Source organism: Manduca sexta, unplaced genomic scaffold, assembly GCF_014839805.1.
Source record: "Manduca sexta isolate Smith_Timp_Sample1 unplaced genomic scaffold, JHU_Msex_v1.0 HiC_scaffold_105, whole genome shotgun sequence".
NCBI classification, from domain to species: domain Eukaryota; kingdom Metazoa; phylum Arthropoda; class Insecta; order Lepidoptera; family Sphingidae; genus Manduca; species Manduca sexta.
Genome location: NW_023591876.1, coordinates 1 through 20,814, shown reverse-complemented (window position 1 = coordinate 20,814; position 20,814 = coordinate 1). Strand labels below are relative to the sequence as shown.

The 20,814-nt window shown below is 33.8% G+C and overlaps 2 protein-coding genes and 1 pseudogene across 3 annotated transcripts; 1 reads left to right on the top strand and 2 right to left on the bottom strand.

The window, feature by feature from the left end:
- Nucleotides 1-150: 150 nt before the first annotated feature.
- LOC115448971 (chromatin-remodeling complex ATPase chain Iswi) lies at nucleotides 151-5,350 on the top strand (the record flags this gene model as incomplete). The annotated part of the gene is given in 12 exon segments (XM_037444998.1): nucleotides 151-236; nucleotides 637-864; nucleotides 952-1,197; nucleotides 1,343-1,448; nucleotides 2,413-2,552; nucleotides 2,871-2,977; nucleotides 3,400-3,533; nucleotides 3,769-3,884; nucleotides 3,968-4,154; nucleotides 4,157-4,187; nucleotides 4,304-4,444; nucleotides 4,699-5,350. Coding segments are annotated over 12 exon segments (1,692 nt in total). The 3' UTR covers nucleotides 4,901-5,350.
- Nucleotides 5,351-9,252: 3,902 nt separating this feature from the next.
- On the bottom strand, nucleotides 9,253-12,370 carry LOC115448975 (annotated as a pseudogene).
- A 1,317-nt stretch (nucleotides 12,371-13,687) lies between these two features.
- LOC119188547 (CCR4-NOT transcription complex subunit 7-like) lies at nucleotides 13,688-20,797 on the bottom strand (the record flags this gene model as incomplete). Of its 2 annotated transcripts, none has more annotated exon segments than XM_037444996.1 (8): nucleotides 13,688-15,999; nucleotides 16,242-16,382; nucleotides 16,482-16,639; nucleotides 17,138-17,256; nucleotides 17,336-17,449; nucleotides 17,959-18,068; nucleotides 18,670-18,780; nucleotides 20,339-20,797. In XM_037444996.1, coding segments are annotated over 7 exon segments (870 nt in total). In that variant the 3' UTR covers nucleotides 13,688-15,882.
- Between the last annotated feature and the right edge of the window lie 17 nt (nucleotides 20,798-20,814).

Below are 20,814 nucleotides of genomic sequence, written 5' to 3'. Positions count from 1 at the left end.
GGCTGCAAACATTTTGATGCAGCTCCGCAAGTGTTGCAATCACCCTACTTGTTCGATGGCGCTGAACCAGGACCACCATACACACCGATGAACACTTGGTCTACAACTGCGGAAACTCACTATATTGGACAAGTTACTCCCAAAACTAAGGAGCAGGGCTCAAGAGTGCTATTTTCTCTCAAATGACAAGAATGTTGGATATACTGGAAGATTACTGTCTGTGGAGGCAGTATAAGGTAATATACTAATATCTGTATGATTTCTGTTAAACACAAATGGAGCACTAGTTTAAATACACTTTTCTTAAAATTGAATATGTTAACTAAGTGGTAATAATGAAGAAAATATTTTAACAAATAAAGAAAACTGACGGCGAACATATTTTATGGAGTAATTTAAATTACCAGCTTAACAAAGTAAATATATGAATAGAAATAACAAAAAAGTTCAATTTACATTAGGCACCAACTCCAAAATACTAAAACCATCTCTGAAAATAAACATAAGACTAGTAGTCTGAGAAAATCTCAGACATACATACATATACATACAATTGAATAATATGGGACAAATACTGAACCTCTTTTTTTAATTTTTTTAAAATAGGAAGATAATTATATTCTTTTTTCTTTTTAGTATTGTCGGTTAGATGGTCAAACGCCTCACGAAGATAGAAATAGGCAAATTGAAGAATACAACATGGAGGGTAGTGAGAAATTCGTTTTTATGTTATCCACACGCGCTGGCGGTCTCGGTATAAATCTCACTTCAGCTGATGTGGTTATCATTTATGATTCCGATTGGAACCCTCAAATGGATCTGCAGGCTATGGACAGAGCGCATCGAATTGGTCAAACCAAACAAGTAATTTGAAAATATGTATTAAGTCAAAGTACACTATAAATGGTTTCCAATAATTACGAAAGTCAAATAATATTTTTCACATCGCAGGTACGAGTTTTCCGTTTAATCACAGACAACACAGTTGAGGAAAAAATAGTAGAACGAGCAGAGGTGAAACTTCGACTCGACAAACTAGTTATACAGTCAGGTCGTTTGGTAGACACCAAGAATCAGCTCAATAAAGATGAAATGCTGAACATGATTAGACATGGGGCCAATCACGTGTTCTCGTCTAAAGACTCTGAAATTACTGATGAAGATATTGACACTATATTAGCCAAAGGAGAAGTCAAGGTCTAATTTTAAAAAGCACAAAAGAAATATTAGGTACCAAAACACATCTGCAATAATTCCAGCTTATAAAAAAAATTAAAATATTAAAAGTTCAATTCTAAAACTTTACATATTTTTTAATCATTAATTATTTTTGTGTATGCAGACCGAAGAATTAAAACAAAAGTTGGAAAGCCTCGGGGAATCTTCATTGCGTGCATTTTCAATGGACACTCCTGGTGCCACCACAGATTCGGTGTATCAGTTTGAAGGTTTTATAACAAAATTGCTTATATTTTACGGTTTAAATAAAAAAATACTACCGCTTCTATCACACAATGAAAAATTTTTAAGTTCGCATCGGTAATTGGGAATAACTTCATAAGAGCAGCCCCGGATCTTGAATTTTTTGGAGGCGGGGCAAAATCTGGATAATGCCGCCCCGACCACCTATATTTTTACTTTTGTCATCATCATTATTTCGCGCCCCGCGGGAAATCTATACTATTATATAAAGCTGAAGAGTTTGTTTCTTTGTTTGTTTCTTTGTTTGAACGCGCTAATCTCAGGAACTACCGGTCCAAACCGAAAAATTCTTTTTGCGTTGGATAGCCCTTTGTTCGTGGAGTGCTATAGGCTATATATCATCACGCTATACCCAATAGGAGCAGAGCAGTAATGGCTAATCTCAGGAATAATTTATATGTGTAATGTACTGGATGTCTCAGTAGTCAAAGTTGCGTTAATTATGAGTTTTGTATTCGTCTGACAAGTTTGAATTTGCCGCCCTCTAAATTCGCCGCCTGGGGCACGGGCCCTGGCTTGCCCCCCTCTAGATCCGGGGCTGCATAAGAGCATTTGAAGTCATCAGTTTACTTAGTAAAAATATTATCGAGTATGCAAATCAGCCAAAAAGGGACGAAATGATTATAGAAAAAAATTATAAATATTTGAAAAGATGTTATCAACTCTACAAAAGTTTAGGAAATCTCAACAAATTATTAAAAATATCCATAAATTACAGAATTTGTGGCATGAATAAAAGTATAATTTATATATATGCCATTTAATGCTTTAAGCATCGCATAATTACGGCGTGTGGAATATTTTTATGCATTAATTTTGGTGAAGCGAACTTAAAAATACGCGCTCGAATTTCATAAAAGAATGTTAAGTGCTAAACTAAGTTTATAAGAATACTATAATAACTAATTACTTCTTAACTTTTGTATTTAGGCGAAGATTACAGAGAGAAACAAAAAGTGATACCAATCGGTAGTTGGATAGAACCTCCAAAACGCGAACGTAAAGCCAATTACGCAGTGGATGCTTACTTCAGAGAGGCATTGCGCGTCTCTGAACCGAAGGCGCCAAAGGTACAGGTAAATAAGTGTAAAGAGCTAAAAGCGAAGGCTGGCGGCGACTGTGACGGATTGTACACATTATCATCTAACCATTTATTTAAATTTATTAATAATTAGCTCTTTATACTGGCATTAGCATTATTTTATTATTTATATTATATAATCGTACACATGTAGTGTGGAAGACTATTTGTTATTTATTAATTATAATTTCTCATCCTGCTTCATAAGTATCATACCATTAGTTGTCATGTAGTTTTTCACAATATATTATTACTACTTAAAAGAATATTTGTTTTCATTTCGTAAACTACTGCTATTAATTTACAGGCCCCGCGACCACCAAAGCAGCCGATTGTTCAAGATTTTCAGTTCTTCCCACCGAGACTTTTCGAACTATTGGATCAAGAAATTTATCATTATCGTAAAACTTTGGGGTAAGTTGTCTATACAGACACAGAAAGACTACATAGGAAAATTAAATAGGTAAAAATTACTTTGTTTTGTATGGACCTTCAACCGCACCATGGTGACGTGCACCGCTTGTAATAACTGTTACTTTTTCCGAATTTGAAATGGCTGTAGATTAAAACATTCACTGATATTTTTTTCTTTTTTGCTACAGCTGATTTCAAGAATTGCCTAAATTTGTTTTTTTTCGTTAACTTAGTAGAACGGGCAACATGCTTTAAAAACATTGTTCTAATAGACAATGGTTGAAAGTCATAACTCGTTACTTAGGCCTCAATTGACACCTATCACGCCTTTATCTCTCGCTCAATGTGCTTTCTCACCTAATAGCTAGCCAACATACTGTTCGACATCTCGAGTTGTGTTTGATTATCGTTTTTATACATAGATACAAGGTCCCTCGTAACCCAGAATTAGGCCCTGATGCAGCTAAAATTCAGCGAGAAGAACAAAGGAAGATAGATGATGCAGAAGCGCTCACTGAAGAAGAAATACAAGAGAAAGAGCAGTTACTTACGCAAGGTACGCTCATATATGTGAAACATATAATTTATTGACCATCGTTGCCCCTTTCTTGTGGCCGTACTACCAGAAACACCTCTGACAAAGTTATTTTCCATGGCACTCTGAAGAGGCGCGTGGCTGTCTCATCAATATTTTAATCTTGTATTATTGTAGTTTGACCTTCATCTTCCCTGACTATGGCTAGATATTGAACACCCGACATCAATGGGTTATTTTAATTGAATATTTGCAGGTTTTACAAATTGGACAAAGCGTGATTTTAATCAGTTTATAAAGGCCAATGAAAAATATGGCAGAGATGATATTGAAAATATTGCAAAAGATGTTGAAGGAAAGACACCGGAAGAGGCATGTGTTATATTTGGCACTATAAATATTAGCAAAATAAGTCGCAACCTCACATATAAATAATTAGAAAAATAATATTTCAGGTCATGGAGTATTCCGCCGTTTTTTGGGAAAGATGTCATGAGTTACAAGATATTGACAGAATAATGGGACAAATCGAAAGAGGCGAGGCAAAAATCCAGAGAAGAGCTTCAATTAAGAAAGCCTTGGATGCAAAAATGGCTCGTTACCGTGCGCCATTTCATCAACTTAGGATTTTGTACGGAACGAATAAGGGAAAAATTACGTAGAAGAAGAGGATAGGTAATTAAATAATCCTTCACTTTTATTGAAATATAATAAATGTTTTTTTCATCTATCAAAATTTAAGTAAATTGCAACATTGAATCGGTTTAATATGTACTATCTATACTGTACAGGTTTTTGGTGTGCATGCTGCATAAATTGGGATTCGACAAAGAAAATGTTTACGAAGAACTCCGCGCAGCCGTGCATGCCGCACCACAATTTCGTTTTGACTGGTTTTTGAAATCTCGTACAGCTGTTGAATTACAGCGCCGGTATGTGATTCTTTTATTTATATAGGCCTATACCTATTATTTAATTATTATATTTCGACTTTAAACAAAAATTCCAAACACGTATTCAGTAAAAAAAACCCATATAACTTTGCCCAACCCGGGCCGAACCCGAGACCTCAGCACTGACGTATTACCGTAATACAACTACGACTCAGAGGCAGTTAGTCGAATAAAAATTAAATTGTAAAATGTGTGTGACAAATATTTACAATAATGGTTTATTGTGTTTATAGGTGTAATACACTGATTACTTTAATTGAGAGAGAGAATCAGGAGTTAGAGGAAAAAGAACGTGCAGAGAAGAAGAAAAAGAGTGGCAACGCTAATCAAAATACACCAGGAGGCAATGCTACTGGCAAGGGAACCAATGCTGGCAAACGTAAGGCTGATGGCGCCCTAGACTCTGCTCAGAAACACAAGAAGAAGAAGAAATGAGATTTGGCACCGCGCATACGCTATAATCAACGCCCCAGTAGAACCGTGAACAAAATCTAGTAACTTTTTTATCTTAATGTGATTCCGATACTGTTGATTTAGCAATAGTATAATTACATAAATAAAACTTCTAGTGAATCCGAATTGTGTCAATTTGGAGACTGGTTCCATGTCAATGAAACAATGTTAGGTGATACATTTAAGTATTATGTGCGAAAATAGTAATATTTATTTTATTATAAGAATACTTCGTGTGCCCTTTGATTATTTCCGCGCGATGTAACAATCACTTTCAAAATATTGTCAATAAATTGTTGGTGACGAAAATCGCATAATAAATTTAATAATTATAGCGACATTGTCCACTTTTGACAAATTTTTAACTGAAGACATACTCAAGTTTTTGCAAGTAATTTTATAATTCGCAATAAAGTGAATAAAGAACATTAACAGTTGTTTTACTTTTACTATTCTTCACAAAGTAAATTTAAATAGCACAATATAATACATTATTTTGCCCGCGCGATTTTTTTTTCTCGCCAAATATATGCCCCCATATATTTTTTCGCATGCTATGAAGACTCCTAGTCCTTCCCAGGATCTCAAACTATTTCTATACTCAATTTTGTTGAAATCTGTTGGGTAGTTGTCGAGTTTATCGTATTCAGACTGGGACGGGGCAAGGGCCGTCGTATTATAATATGTACAAATTATACTAATGCAGTACAATAATTAAACTACTATGTAGTATACATACAGTACGCGGCTAACACGTATTGCCTAGTAGTCCGGTCAATTTAGCCCAAAAATAGGGGTAACCTTGCATTAATTCCCAGAAAGCTGACAATTTACATAGATGTTAGGGACACCATTATTATGAAATTGTGAAAAGTCCCCATCGATCCCATGTCTGCAAAATTTTTTATTCAAGGTCAAAGGTTACAAAAATGTGTTTTTCGAATTTTTCATCGAAATGGTTAGTTTTATGAAAAAAATTGTCAGACAAAAACTGTAGATCATGCAATTATCTAAAAAATTGTCCTTACACATTTTTTCATAACACTAACCATTTTTGAGAAAAAACAATTACAGAACTTTCTTACGCTGCATTCTTCATAATAAGCATGTCTAAGCTGCCTATGATATCATTGGGCTTGTAATATAAGTAAAACTAAGTCTGCGTGACTAATACATTCATATTGACCGATAATTCTGAAAATATGATGTTAAGAAAACGGAGTCCCTAATTTTAAGGGACCATGTGCCATTCCATTGTTCGCGTGGCCGTTCCGTTTACCTGTTTTTGTGAGGTCGCACCTGAATCACAGTTAGTCTTGGAAATTCCTTCGTAGTGAAAACACGTAGTTATTTAAAATATTCTCTGCTAACGTTTGAACAATTTTTGTCAAACATTCATAATAAGTCTCGGTTATTGGAACCAATCCACATGCTTCTTCCACCTGCACCAGAAAACCTCCTTAATTCTATTTTTTGCAACTGCAAAAAGGGGTGTAACTCAAGATACGGCTGCAAAAAAGTAGGCTTATTTTGTTCACTAGCGTGCACCACTTGTCAAGGCCAATCGTGTTCAAATGTTGAATCTCCAATAGAAGAAGATTTTCACATCAACGACGAAACAACTGATGTATCGCTGTTAGTACAATTTACGTCAACTCAAGAAGATGAGAAAGAAGAAGAAAATGGAGAGAGAGAAGAAGATGGAGGGGAATGAGAAGAAATAATTAATGACGATGATGATGAATAAAATATGTTTATAACCAAGTATAACGGAACTTGTCGCTCGAGCTGTACCTGATCGACAACGAGCACTCTGACAAGAGTACAACGACTGAAAGGAAGAAGAATAACCAAACATTCATTAAATTTTACTGTAATAGACCGTGGAATAGACCTACCGGGGAAACCACATTAAAAAAACGCGCTAGGTACACTACCTCATAGGTGGTGTGGAAACATGTACATATTATAGACAATACAGCGTAAGAAAATTTTGTAATTGTTTTTTCTCAAAAATGGTTAGAGTTATGAAAAAATGTGTAAAGACAATTTTGTAGATAATTGCATGACCTACAATTTTTTTCTGACATATTTCATCATGAAACTAACCGTTTCGCTGAAAAATTAAAAAAAAACATTTTTGCAACCTTTGACCTTAAATAAAAAATTTTGCAGACATGGGATCGATGGGGACTTTTCACAATTTCATAACAATGGTGTCCCTAACATCTTTGCAAATTTTCAGCTTTCTGGGAATTTTTGCAAGGGTCAATGTCTAAATTGACTGGACTATAGTACCTATTTTGTAAGAAATTTTCGTTGTACCACACGCAACACGTAATATACGCGCCGGGGTCAGCTACCTATTAGTCCACCCAAATAAAAAAGTCCGAGCAACTAAATTCCTTAGTGGTAACTGATACAACTGTCCATTATTTTGATGGATAATCCTTTACTTTCTTCTGTCACTATTGCGGTACTACACTTTCCCCGACTATCGATGCATAGTAGGGCGCGTCTTCTTGGATGAAACGATCTATACTAATCTACTGAGAAAATATAACAATTTTAAATAAATGCGCTGCATGCCTTTACGTTAACTTATTATTTTCGTTATTTAACATGAAACATGCAGAAATAATAAGTTCCAATTTTCCGTAATTTAATTGCAAGTTGCGACACGTATCCTTCCATCTCTCGCCAACATAAAACTAGTCAGTTTGATCGAGTATCCCTTCCCATTGTGTGCTGTGCCGCGCCACACTAGTGCATTCGCTGCGGGGGCAGCGGCGGGCACTGCCACTTTTCCTTCACATCTTTATAAACATTGTACATTGCCACATGTTTGTGTTTTCGCGTGCGATGACAAGACCTGCGGTATGCGCCGCCGCACCGTAAACGGAAAAAACATCCAACACGTCGCAAGTCTCCATGCTACACGCGGTGCGCGGCGCCCCTCGTCTACGTAAACGGGGTCTTAGACATAAGAATAGTTATTTACTTTTTTCAATTTTAAGAATAGCAAATACTTCATACGAAAAAGAACTTTGAACACTTTGTGTCGAATCGCGGTTACAAATATCGCGTGGAAAGAACACTCTCTTTCCGACACACAGTACCGCCCGAGTCCCGCATGGCTGCGTTCTCTCTATTCTCATCTCGCTTTATACAAGCAATATTACTAAACTATAATGGCGCTCTTCGCTAACGACACGGCGATCTACGCTTCACGTACTACGAAGGTCCAAAAAATTTCGGCCTACCCACTTTACATGAATCGGAGACTTGAAATTTTTGTCATTATATTACACGAGGAGGAGAAAGTACTGGAAGACAGACGACTGAAGACTAGAGAATTATCAGCAATGACTGGGCTTTCCAAAACTACAGTGCTTAGAATCCTGCATGAACATTTCAGAATGAATAAGGTCAGTGCAAGATGGGTCAGTAAACTTCTTTCCACTATTCAAAAGCAAGAAAGAGTGAAGTGCAGAAAGCAGTTTTTACCGGTTTCAACTGAAAAATTCGTTTTATGTTGGATAGCCCTTTATTTGTGGACCGCTATAAGCTATATATCATCACGCTATGACCAATAGGAGCGGAGCAGTAATGGCTAATCTCAGGAACTACCGGTTTGAACTGAAAAAATCTTTTTGTGTTGGATAGCCCTTTGTTCCTGGAGTGCTATAGGCTATATATCATCACGCTATGACCTATTGGTCACATGTTTCATTACTGCTCCGCTCCTATTGGAGCGGAGCAGTAATGAAACATGTTGCATAAACGGGGTAAATTATTAGTTTTGAGAGCTTCCGTTGCCTGCTCTGCGTAAACGGTTAAAGTTATGCAACAATGATGTATGACGGGATTGATCCACTTAAAAAGTTCTAAAAAATATATTATAAAACAAAGTCCCCCGCTGCATCTGTCTGTCTGAACGTGTTAAACTCAAAACTACCTAACGTATTAAGATGAAATTTGGTATGGAGACAGTTTGAGACCCTGAGAACATAGGCTCCCGGGAAACTACTACTTTTATAACGGAAAACTTTAGCCTGAAAAACTTTATAACGCGGGCGGAGCCGCGGGCAAAAGCTAGTATATTATAAATCTCTTTGTCAATAACATTGGCTCATAAATAAAAATGGTAAAATATCACTAGCAACAAGATTCAGATCTTTAATCTTAGCCGATTATGACATACACGTCGCCTGCGTTCGCCCATATACCGCCTGCTCGACATTTTAATTTATTTGCTCAACTCTCGAATGCGAGAAATTGACCACATCGTACAGTTTATACAAGGGGCAATTAGGTATATTAAAAACAATAGCTACAAACAATGATGTTTATTCATAAAACATTATTTTCAGGCAAATTTATTAGCTAGCATATACGGGTTTATCACAGTTTATATAAATATTGTAATTGTTTGCAAATAATCAGGTACAAAATATTAATTATCATTCCTCCACGAATTGCAACACTTATCACTGTGTTGTATCCTTCACTTCAGGACGAGCTGTTATTGTCAATATTATCTTGGAAATTATTAACATTATTTGTGAATGGAGCTCCCAATCCATACAAATGGCCACTGGTACTTTCTATGTTTCCATCAAAGAAAATCTGCAATAAAGAATAGGAAGGTCGTTAATACCAGCTGATTCGATGGGAAATTAATCATTGTAACATGACTGCTGAGTACAAGTTTTCTAGAGTGACTAAAAACATCAGTCTCCGGTAGCTTGAATTTATTTCCTACCGACATAATTGCTTCCTTGTTAGGTGCATAATTGCTCCTCCCATTACGCGTTTATCTAGTTTCCATCCATGGCGGGTAAACACCTATTGTCACGTTATGATATATGTAGCCAGATTATTACGTATGCTTACTACGTATTGACTCAAGTAGAGACATGATACGAAGCCGAAATATTTTTTACTACATTGTCGTTGAACTTACGCATATAAAAGAATGTTATCGCGATGAACTTAGCCAACTATCGCCCGCTTCCAATAAACTATTCCAACCTAAGATGTTTTTATGAAAGCAAGGTAATTGCCCGACTTGATGGCCCATGAGCGTGCGGCACTAACGTTGTTACGTAACTGTCGATGTATATATATATCCCTTTCTAACGAATGCTTTTTATTCCTTCTTCGAGCCAATTTGTAATTATATGTATAGGTACGTGACTAGCAAATAGTGCGCTGTTTTTTGTGCCATTTTGTTTGTGCATGACGCGTCTATTTGTAAAACGTCATTGATTCCAACCGTTAACTACGTGTGATAAAAATAGGCCAATCAAAATAAATCTGTAAACTTGTCTTTTTTTTTTCAATTAATAAATTTTTGCTATGGATCTAAGGGTAACGGTTAAAATGGTTTATAAGAATTAAGAATCAGCCTTATATAAATCGACACACACACACACGAATAATAAAGTGATGTCGGTGCACAAATGTTACAGTTTTTACGCATGTCGCAGATGCGATTTAGCTCAGTTTATTAACTAGCGTTGTAATATGTATACTTTATAAACTAACTTCCTTTATTTTAAAAAATGCCATGCCAGTAAGATGAGAATCAGAACCAGCTTGGTGTTGTGGTCCAACCCTTCTTATCTCCAATTGATCTGCAACTTCCTGAAGTCCTCCTTTAAGATTTTTACATAATTTCATCAAGTACTGAAAAGAAAGTAATAAAAGGTATTATTATATTTTAATAAATTAAGAAGTAGAGTAATTGCCTTTTTTATAACCTATACTTTTTTAATCATTGCTTAAGAAGACATTAGTAAAGGACATACCTGTACAAGTACCGTATCTATTATTCAACAAAATGGAAACAAATTAAAGTTAATCTATATCTGGTGACAGAATTATCAAGTTATATGAACAATTTGTAAAAGCTCAAATATAATTGGATTAAGTACAAATTACTTCAGAGTGTGGCTCCCACTCTAAAATGAAACCCCAGTCTAGAGAGATATTTATACTTCTTTAGTGGTCCCAATAACGACATTGGTTGGATTAAAATAATAAAGTTAAAGGATAAACAAACATATCTATATTTTTACTTTTAAAAGGATTTTTTTGTGTCAAAGCCAATTTAAGTATTTAATTTTATTTTTTGTATAGATATGTTTTACTTGATTTTATAATGCATACTCACTTTAACATCATACACAGTAGGAAAGTACAGTCTTAGACTGTCAAAGAAATCATTTTCTTCTTGTGGTAAATTTTGATCAGTCAGAAGCTTCAGTAAATACCCAAAGTCATATCCAGAATGAAAACTTAACCAATTTATGTTATCCATTAGCACAATACCTAAAAATAATTTATTATTTTAGAATGTATAGAAGTTACTGCGAATATATATTGAACATGACTACATCAACAATACCTGAAGACATTAAAAGTTCTGCAAACTCTAAAGGCTCTATACCATGCTCTTCATGCTCCCTGAATTGAAGACCAGAGTTTTGTAGTAAATCAATTGAATCTTAGCATACATATCTTCCCTGATAATATCAAAGTACAGTTTATATCATAAGAATCTAACTATTTTTATCCATCCCATAAAAACCTTAAAATATTCTAGCACTTCTTACTCTCTTAATAAGCACAACTTAAAACCCACTGGGTTAGTATTGCATGTGATTTAAAGGAGAGCCATTTAGCTAGCCATAATTAACAAAAGTTACTAAGTTTGGTAAATAATTTTAACATTTATTTTAATACTGACGGTAGATATCTTTATCAGATAATTTTACTTATACAACAATATGTTATATCCACAAGGCAAAATTACTGCATACAAAACAACACTCAGCACATTTGATAAACAGTAGATTGCTTGATGGTGCATGTAAGACACAGTGTCAATAATGCATCAATAATATTATTCAAGCAAATATCACATATTGTTCAGAAATAAACTTACTGCAAATTAAATTTGAAGTTGAATTGCCAAGTTGTACATCCAGGAGGAGTTTTGCCATTTTCATCCATAAATGTAAGACCCAACTGTATTATCCGGAGTAGGTCTACATTGCATCTGGATAGAATAGGTCTTTCAAAAATATATTCTTAATTTTTATAACTACACTTAATATTTGACATTAGTTACCTTAACAATTGATACTGATAGTCTGCTGTAGATCTGAATTCACCTATGGGACGAGCTACTACCCCAGGGAACTCTGTATCCATTGCTACCCAATGATATTTCTGTACTATCTGAAATATAAATTTTAAAGAATGAATTTTATAAAAATATATATTTGTATTATTAGTCATACGGATGCACGAGAATACAATAATTCTGAACTACCTGCCGTATAACATGAAATTCCTCGTGGAGGTTATGATTCCATACATTTTAATAGCACAATCTTCTTTTAATGTACTTGATAAAATTGAACCAAAACTGGCTGTTGGCATCTGAAATCCGTAATATTATTTTCGCGCAAGTAATTAATTGGTTTCACTCGAAATGTAAAAAAATATTAAAGATGTTTTTACCTTATGTCGTAAAATATTATCTTTAGTAAAGTGATCTTCGTTCTGCATCGGCGTCGTTGTCATAAAAATCAATATAATTCCCTTTGAAACTTTATAACCTTATATGCAAAATTACAATGAACGTTTTCTTATTTTACAAGAAGAGTAGGTTATAAATTAATCTGATTCATTGATATGATTATTACGGGATTTTAACGAAAGGTATATGACAACTTATTTTCATTTCAATGGACGACTCACGTCTTGTCAAAGCTCAAATTTTAAAAATGCCGCCTTACTGGCACAGGTTATAACGCACAGCCTATGTTATTATTTTAGGTAATTGTTGACATATAGATGTTAGAAGAAAACGCAGAAGCTCCAGAATTCATTTGGATGTTTGGTACAAATCGTAAAAATACTGTCATAACACGTGCGCTATTTTCTATCTCGAGAAAGTTCATATAACATAGCATGATGCCTTATTCGCATTTTAGGGGTAGACTAATACATCTGTGGAGTAAGCACTAAGCAAGGTATATAATATGTTAGGTGTAATTCAGATGTAACACGCCTTTATTTTACCAACTTTACTCTAGATATCATGTAATAGGGGTCGAGTTTATTGTTTGAAATAATTGTGACCGCACAATTGCTTCAAACAGCCGATTTATACTGAACAGAAAAAAGCCGGGCTTATACATCGAGCTTTGCATGCTGAATCCAAAATCGCAATTCAGAATCTGAAAAACGGATGCATGCCCCGCGCCTTTTTAAAAGCAGAAGCGTGGCTATTATATGTTATAAAGAAAGGTGGACTCAATGATAGTTTTAAGCTAGATCACCTATAAAAAAAAAAATTACGATAAAGAGTGAAATAATTTGGAAAGATAATTGCCCGAGTAATTAAATCGAAGCATTCCCTTTATGAAATGTCCATTAATTTCTTAAATAATTATCTTATTCATACTAATATTATAAATGGGAAGGTCTATAAAAATGGTTTGGATGTTAGAAGTAAATGCAGTAACCGCTGAATAGATTGAAATTTGGCACATCTATAGAACATGACTAACATTTAGGCTACTTCTTGGCCTCCTGTAATTTGTTTCTGTACGAATCAATTAAATATTTTAAGGATTTTTAAGCAGATGACGCTATAAATTTGTACACTGATTTAGAGACTTTCGTTGTGGAAAAGGCTTAAAACTCGGACGAATCCGCTAGTAACACCTAGTAATCAATAAAAGTCAAAAAAAGTTGAAAATGTTTTATGCTTTTACAAAATAATGTATAAACTTATAAAATAATAGTAAAATAAATTTAATAAAATTTTAAGAATACCTACCATAAAATACCTACTTTATGCTTAAACAACACGTATTTATTAGGCAACAGTTACCTAATTATAATAGATGCGCAAAACGAAATGATCAACTTGGTAAGATAGCAATATTGGTATCAATCCACGAGGTTGTTGCGAAACGTGGCCTTAATGATTTGGTCAAACAACGGACGGTGCAGGACGGCGATGCGACATTGGTCATTGTAATGTAAATTAGTAATATAGAAAATGTCACACACCGCCCTGAACGCTGTTTGACGAAACCAATAATGATTACCAAGTAATTTTAATAAACTACAGTTGGGTACGCGGTATTGTACAACTGAAACACATGGAGCATCACGTTTAGCGTTTTAACTGCTGCTTAATAAATACAATATATTGAATATTGTACTGACGACAACGACAGAAAGATTCGTAAATTGAAACCAAATATTAAAATGAACTATGTGTACTGTAGATAGTATATTGTGCACAAATTCACGATACTAAATAGTTCTAAATACCTAGATCAATAATAAATCTAGCTTCGTTACTAACATACATACATCCTGTCTGTGCACCCTGTAAGGCGAACATATTTATTGAAATAAGCCACTGAATAAACAAGTATAGAAAGCATTACACTACAGTAAAACCCAATTAATACGAACAGATTTAAAACCATTTGCCGCATAGTACGCCATTTATCGTCCATCCCTACGTCTTGATATATTACGTTTTCATACATATATCACGCTAAATTTAATATGCCATCTATACATGCGTGCTATTTCACATAAATCCTATGTCTTCAAGGGAGGTACGTGACATGTTGGCAAAACAAGTAAACAGCGACTAACTGTGCTGGCCTGTGCCATTTCTGATAGATCAGAAAAGTTACATTTGTTAGGGATTCTGTAAGGCGGAAAATTAATGTATCTTCAAAACTAAGTAAATTCGCTCCCCTATGACATAATAATACACAATCTCAAGCTTGATGCCTAGTCTTCGTTTCATCGATTGATTAAATTATAAGATGATGATTTCCTTTAAATTAATGTATTTATAAATAATACTATGATGTAACATAATTTAAAAATACATACATAACACGCATTATAATAACAGAAAATTGGAGCATAGTACATTTAATTTGTTAAGACGTTCAAGACGCGTTTTTGCCTAGGTCCATTTAAAATCGTAGTAAAAGGGTTTCACAGCATTTGGTTTCTTATTTAAAAAAAAATAAACTGAAATAACAATGTAATTAGGCTCTGCCTCACAGTAAACGGCATAGAGCAGATAATATATTTCGTGTCTAATTTTCATTAAATACCGAGTATGAAAACCTAAAGAAGCATTAACTAATTCCGACATAATTTGTTGTATGCTACTTTGGTGGGCGGACGGGCTTTCATTGCGATTGACGAAGTTGGACAGAACTTCAAATTACAGCTTCCAAATGGCAGAAACAACAATCATAGTCATCAAATATGGATAATTTAATAACAATTTTAAATAAAGTGAATTCCTTAGATATCCATAGTAGACTACATACCAAATCTGCCCTTGGCGCCTAAGGCTCACATGATTTGGAATATTTAGTACAGGTGCTGTATATTATTGAAATAATTTTTCCAAGTAACACATTATTCGACGAGAACATGCAAGTATAGGACTTGGCCGCAAAAATAAGCTGAGATTTGCAACATTAGAACTTCCATCCAAAGTACATGTAGCACTACAAAGTATGCCTGATGTCGATGCCGTCATCATTTAAAACTGAATATTAAAAGGGCGGTGACGCTGCCATTATGATTTAAGAACAATATTTCTAAAAGTAATTTAAAATAATGTATACATCAATAAATATATCTGTCCAATTCATTTCCATAATTATTTTACAATTCCATTTACAGAATGCATTGTAATTTTTGTCACAAATTATAACTTATACAACATAATATTACTTCCAAAAAGGAAACATAATAATCACGTGTTTAAAATCTAGTTCTTAAATATAAATATGTACAACACACCACACTGAAGTGAATCTTCACTCTGTGAGATGATACAGTCGCGAAGGCGGCGGCGTGAGACTGGTCACGCACGCGGACTCGCCTGATCAAGATGAATTCCCATTTTCTCCATTATCTTGAAAGTTGTTAACATTTACAGAAAATGGAGCACCCAGTCCATATAAATGTCCACTTGAACTCTCTATGTTGTCATCAAAGAAGATCTGTAAGATTTAAAACAACATGGTACATAGTAATGATATATTATGATAGGGATTGGTATTGTATTGTTGAAAAAGTACTTATGAGATCTTTTTTTGTTGTATATGAATTGTGATATAGACACTCCAGGAGGATAGATGCAGTGCCCTGGGGTCAGGGGCATCTAGAGAATACTGTTATGGCATTTAAATTAAATATAATATTATAAATATTAACTTAATATATTTTTAATCTATTTACAAACCTCTTTGATTTTAAAGAATGCCATTCCTGTGAGATGGGAATCAGACCCAGCTTGGTGTTGCGGACCAACACGCCGCAGCTCTAGTTGATCTGCTACTTCTTGGAGGCCACCTTTTAAATTCTTGCACAACTTCATCAAATACTGTAAACAAATAAAAAATATGGAACAGCATTTTAAGCAAACTAGAAATAATTATATTTTTTTAAGAACTACTTTTGGAAGTGACTATGAAATACTTACTTTCACATCATATACAGTTGGGAAGTACATCCTCAAGCTGTCAAAGAAGTCATTTTCATCTTGTGGCAAATTTTGGTCTGTTAATAATTTAAGTAAGTAACCAAAATCATATCCCGAGTGAAAACTTAACCATTTAATGTTGTCGATTAGTACTAAACCTGAAACAATATTGGTATCTATATGAATACTAAATTACAAGTTATACAAACATCAAGGTGGAATAAATAATCTCAGACTACATAGTGTGGGCATCACCGTTAAAGAGAATTATGAATTTTAATGATACATTTAAATAACATTATTATATTTGAAATGTATCATTAAAAAAACACACACTGATAGCCTGACTGATACACATTGTCAATTACCAATGTTCTTTTAAGCAAAGAAACATGTTTTATGTGTTATAAGAATAAAAAATTTCTCTGTTCAAATTTTCTGTGAGGTTTATCTAATCAGAAAAATAGTATCAAGAAAAACACAGAAGTAATAAAGTCCCTTTTTAAGTAGCTTTGACATTTTTTTTTAACATGGGGAAATCCGTTTACCTATTCCTGTGGGACTTGCCAGTATAAACCCTCCGACTAACTAAAACCCAAAGCTCTGACCTATCTGAATTCAGTGATGGTGGATGATTAATAAAATATAATCTATACCTGATGACATTAACAGCTCTGCAAATTCTAAAGGTTCAATACCATCCTCTTCATGTTTTCGAAATTGTAATCCTGAATTCTGAAGCAAATCAATGGAGTCTTGTGCATACATATCTTCTCTAAAACAAAATATTTATATTAGGACATTTGACTTTTTTTAACTTTATTTTCAATTGAAGTCATCAATCTAAAACTTACTGTAGATTAAATTTAAAATTAAATTGCCATGTAGTGTAACCAGGCGGTGTTTTTCCATTTTCATCCATAAATGTTAATCCAAGTTGTATAATTCTTAAAAGATCAACATTGCACCTGAAAATATATTTTTTGACAAATATAATTTAAAAATATTATTAAAATTGGTGTCTTTAGTGAGGTTATAATATTATGTACTAGTATTCAAACTAATAAATTTACAGGGTGTTACAAAATGGCAAGTATCCATGATTATTTTGATTACAAAGGATATTGTTGGTTATCTTCCTATATGATTATTTTACTTGTGGAATGCAATTCTAAAATATAACTGACTACCCTAACAACTCCAATTATAATCCTTATATAATTATTATGTGTTATTAAATCACTCTTTTTACAATATGCAGTGTATATATATAGATTACTAGAAATTATCAGAAGTTTTTCAAACTGCCATTGACACCACATAAGGTTAATTCTTTTTAAAGGAGTAAAAAAAAATATTCATAAACCATTGTGCTTGACATTTACAATAATTAGTGTATGAAAATTATTTTCTAGCTGCTACAAGATGGAGTATTAAAAAAATAGCATTTTAATTTATCTAATATTTTAGTCCTTACCTGAGTAGTTGGTATTGATAGTCTGCAGTAGATCTGAATTCACCAATTGGCCGTGCCACAACACCAGGAAACTCTGTATCCATAGCCACCCAGTGATACTTTTGCACTACCTGTTAATAGGAGCAGACATTATAAAATATTATTATTCAAAGTCCATGTTTGATGTGAACTATCTTTGATGGGCAGGACAGGTATAAATTCATATTTCAAATCATCTCTATCTCATAATTTAAACCTATGTCTTTCTTTTAATGAGTTTAATACTATTGGTAAAACATTCACCAAAATAAGCTTTAGGTATCTTTGAATCACCTACAAACTTAATCAGGATTCTCATTTTAGTTTTTGGATCAGTTTTTAGTAAATATAGATCATAATGATTCTTTATGTTTACGCGTATGTTAGACATTTATATGTCAAATATAAATGTCTAACAAACGCGTATAGTATAAATACTAAAAATATATATTTTGTATAAACAAAATATAACTATTTTTAGTATTTATAGTAGTTTTTTATACTTTAATTTTCCCCTAACATTTCAGATTTTGCAGCCTTCATGGCTCGACCCGTGATATACCATGAAAAAAAACATGGTAAAAACCGTAAAATAGTTTTATTTTATTTAAAATTTTGATCATGTTTATGAATTTAGAGGACTTTAACAACAATATATACATTCAAATTTGTCAATAGCGATACATAATATACCTGTCTTATTATTTGAAATTCTTCATGTAAATTATGGTTCCACACATCTTTTATCCCACAGTCGCCATTTGGGGGAGCTTGTGATATTGAACCAAAACTTGCTGCAGGCATCTGGAAAGTGCAGTTGGTGAATATTTAGATGTAATTATATCAATCACTAGCTTTTGCTCGCGGCTCCGCCCGCGTTATAAAGTTTTTCAGGCTAAAGTTTTCCGTTATAAAAATAGTAGTTTCCCGGGAGCCTATGTTCTTCCCAGGGTCTCAAACTGTCTCCATACCAAATTTCATCTTAATACGTTAGGTAGTTTTGAGTTTAACACGTTAAGGCAGACAGATGCAGCGGGGACTTTGTTATATTATTTAGAACTTTTAAGTGAAACAATCCCGTCATACATCATTGTTGCATAACTTTAACCGTTTACGCAGCGCAGGCAACGGAAGCTCTCAAAACTCATAATTTTCCCCGTTTTTGCAACATGTTTCATTACTGCTCCGCTCCTATTGGTTATAGCATGATGATATATAGCCTATAGCACTCCAGGAACAAAGGGCTATCCAACGCAAAAAGATTTTTTCAGTTCAAACCGGTAGTTCCTGAGATTAGCCATTACTGCTCCGCTCCTATTGGTCATAGCGTGATGATATATAACTTTGAGCACTCCACAAACAAAGGACTATTCAACACAAAAATATTTTTCAGTTCGAATCGGTAGTTCCTGAGATTAGCCATTACTGCTCCGCTCCTATTGCACATAGCGAGATGATATATAGCCTATAGCTCTCCACGAACAAAGTGCTATCCACCGCAAAATAATTTTTCAGTTTGGACCGGTAGTTCCTGAGATTAGCCATTACTGCCCCGCTCCTATTGGGTATAGCGTGATGATATATAGCCTATAGCACTCCACGAATAAAGGGCTATCCAACGCAAAAAGAATTTTTCAGTTTGGCCCGGTAGTTCCTGAGATTAGCCATTACTGCCCCGCTCCTTTTGGGTATAGCGTGATGATATATAGCCTATAGCACTCCACGAACAAAGGGCTATCCAACGCAAAAAGAATTTTTCAGTTTGGACCGGTAGTTCCTGAGATTAGCGCGTTCAAACAAACAAACAAACAAACAAACTCTTCAGCTTTATATAATAGTATAGATAATAACATGGGATTTAAAGAGATGTTTTAAGTTTGTTGATATTTACCTCAAATGAAAATGCTGTGGTGCTCATTGTTTTTATAAGCTTACAATTTTTTTTTGCAATAAAGTGTATGTGTTTCACAATTTTGACAATGTTGAAGTTAAAATATTTTTGGTAAAAGCAAAACAATCCTCTTTCCCCACAATAAGGGCAGAACTATATATTTTTTTTTTTCATTATAATTATGCACTGCCTGTGTTCATTCATTCGTTCATTTTCGGGCAAGTAGTGTTGAAAAACCCGCCCAAAGACATGCCCAATCTATTCTTTGACCAATAGTTCTATCCTTTCCAGTACAAAGTACTTATAATATTATGTTCGCAAAATCATAAATCAGTCTATATAAACATTTCTTTACATGGTTATTATAACATAAATTAACTACTGAGTAAGGTTTTCAAATCAAATTTAATTACAACAATGTATCTAAATATTTTGGTTATGTTTAATAACAAATAAGACAACTTAACCAACCTTCACCTTGTATCTGTTATCAGCTTCCAACTGGGAAGTTTCTTCAGTTTTTTTCGACGCCGTGGTTTTCGTTTTATTTTGTTTAATTGTGAAGAACTGAACGCCAGTGCTTCGGACTAAATACTTGTTGCTTTAAAGGTTACAAAGTGTTATAAACAATTAAATCATTTTTCCACTAAAAAGTAATAAGCTTTCCGAATATATAATATTTTATCATATTTTAAAATAAAGAATAATGTTAAACATGGATATCCGGTTAATAACTAACGAAAGAACAGAAAATCCAGAAAATTAATACAACGCAACGAAAATTGATGTCGACTTTAGGGATGTACAAAATTACATTAATATATCGATTTTTTTATAACGATGCGATGCTATATATCGATATATCAATTATAACATGAATTACTTAAAAACCAATTAATTAAAAACGGCTGATGTAGTATCGCAACCAGTTATTTCATGTAAAAATA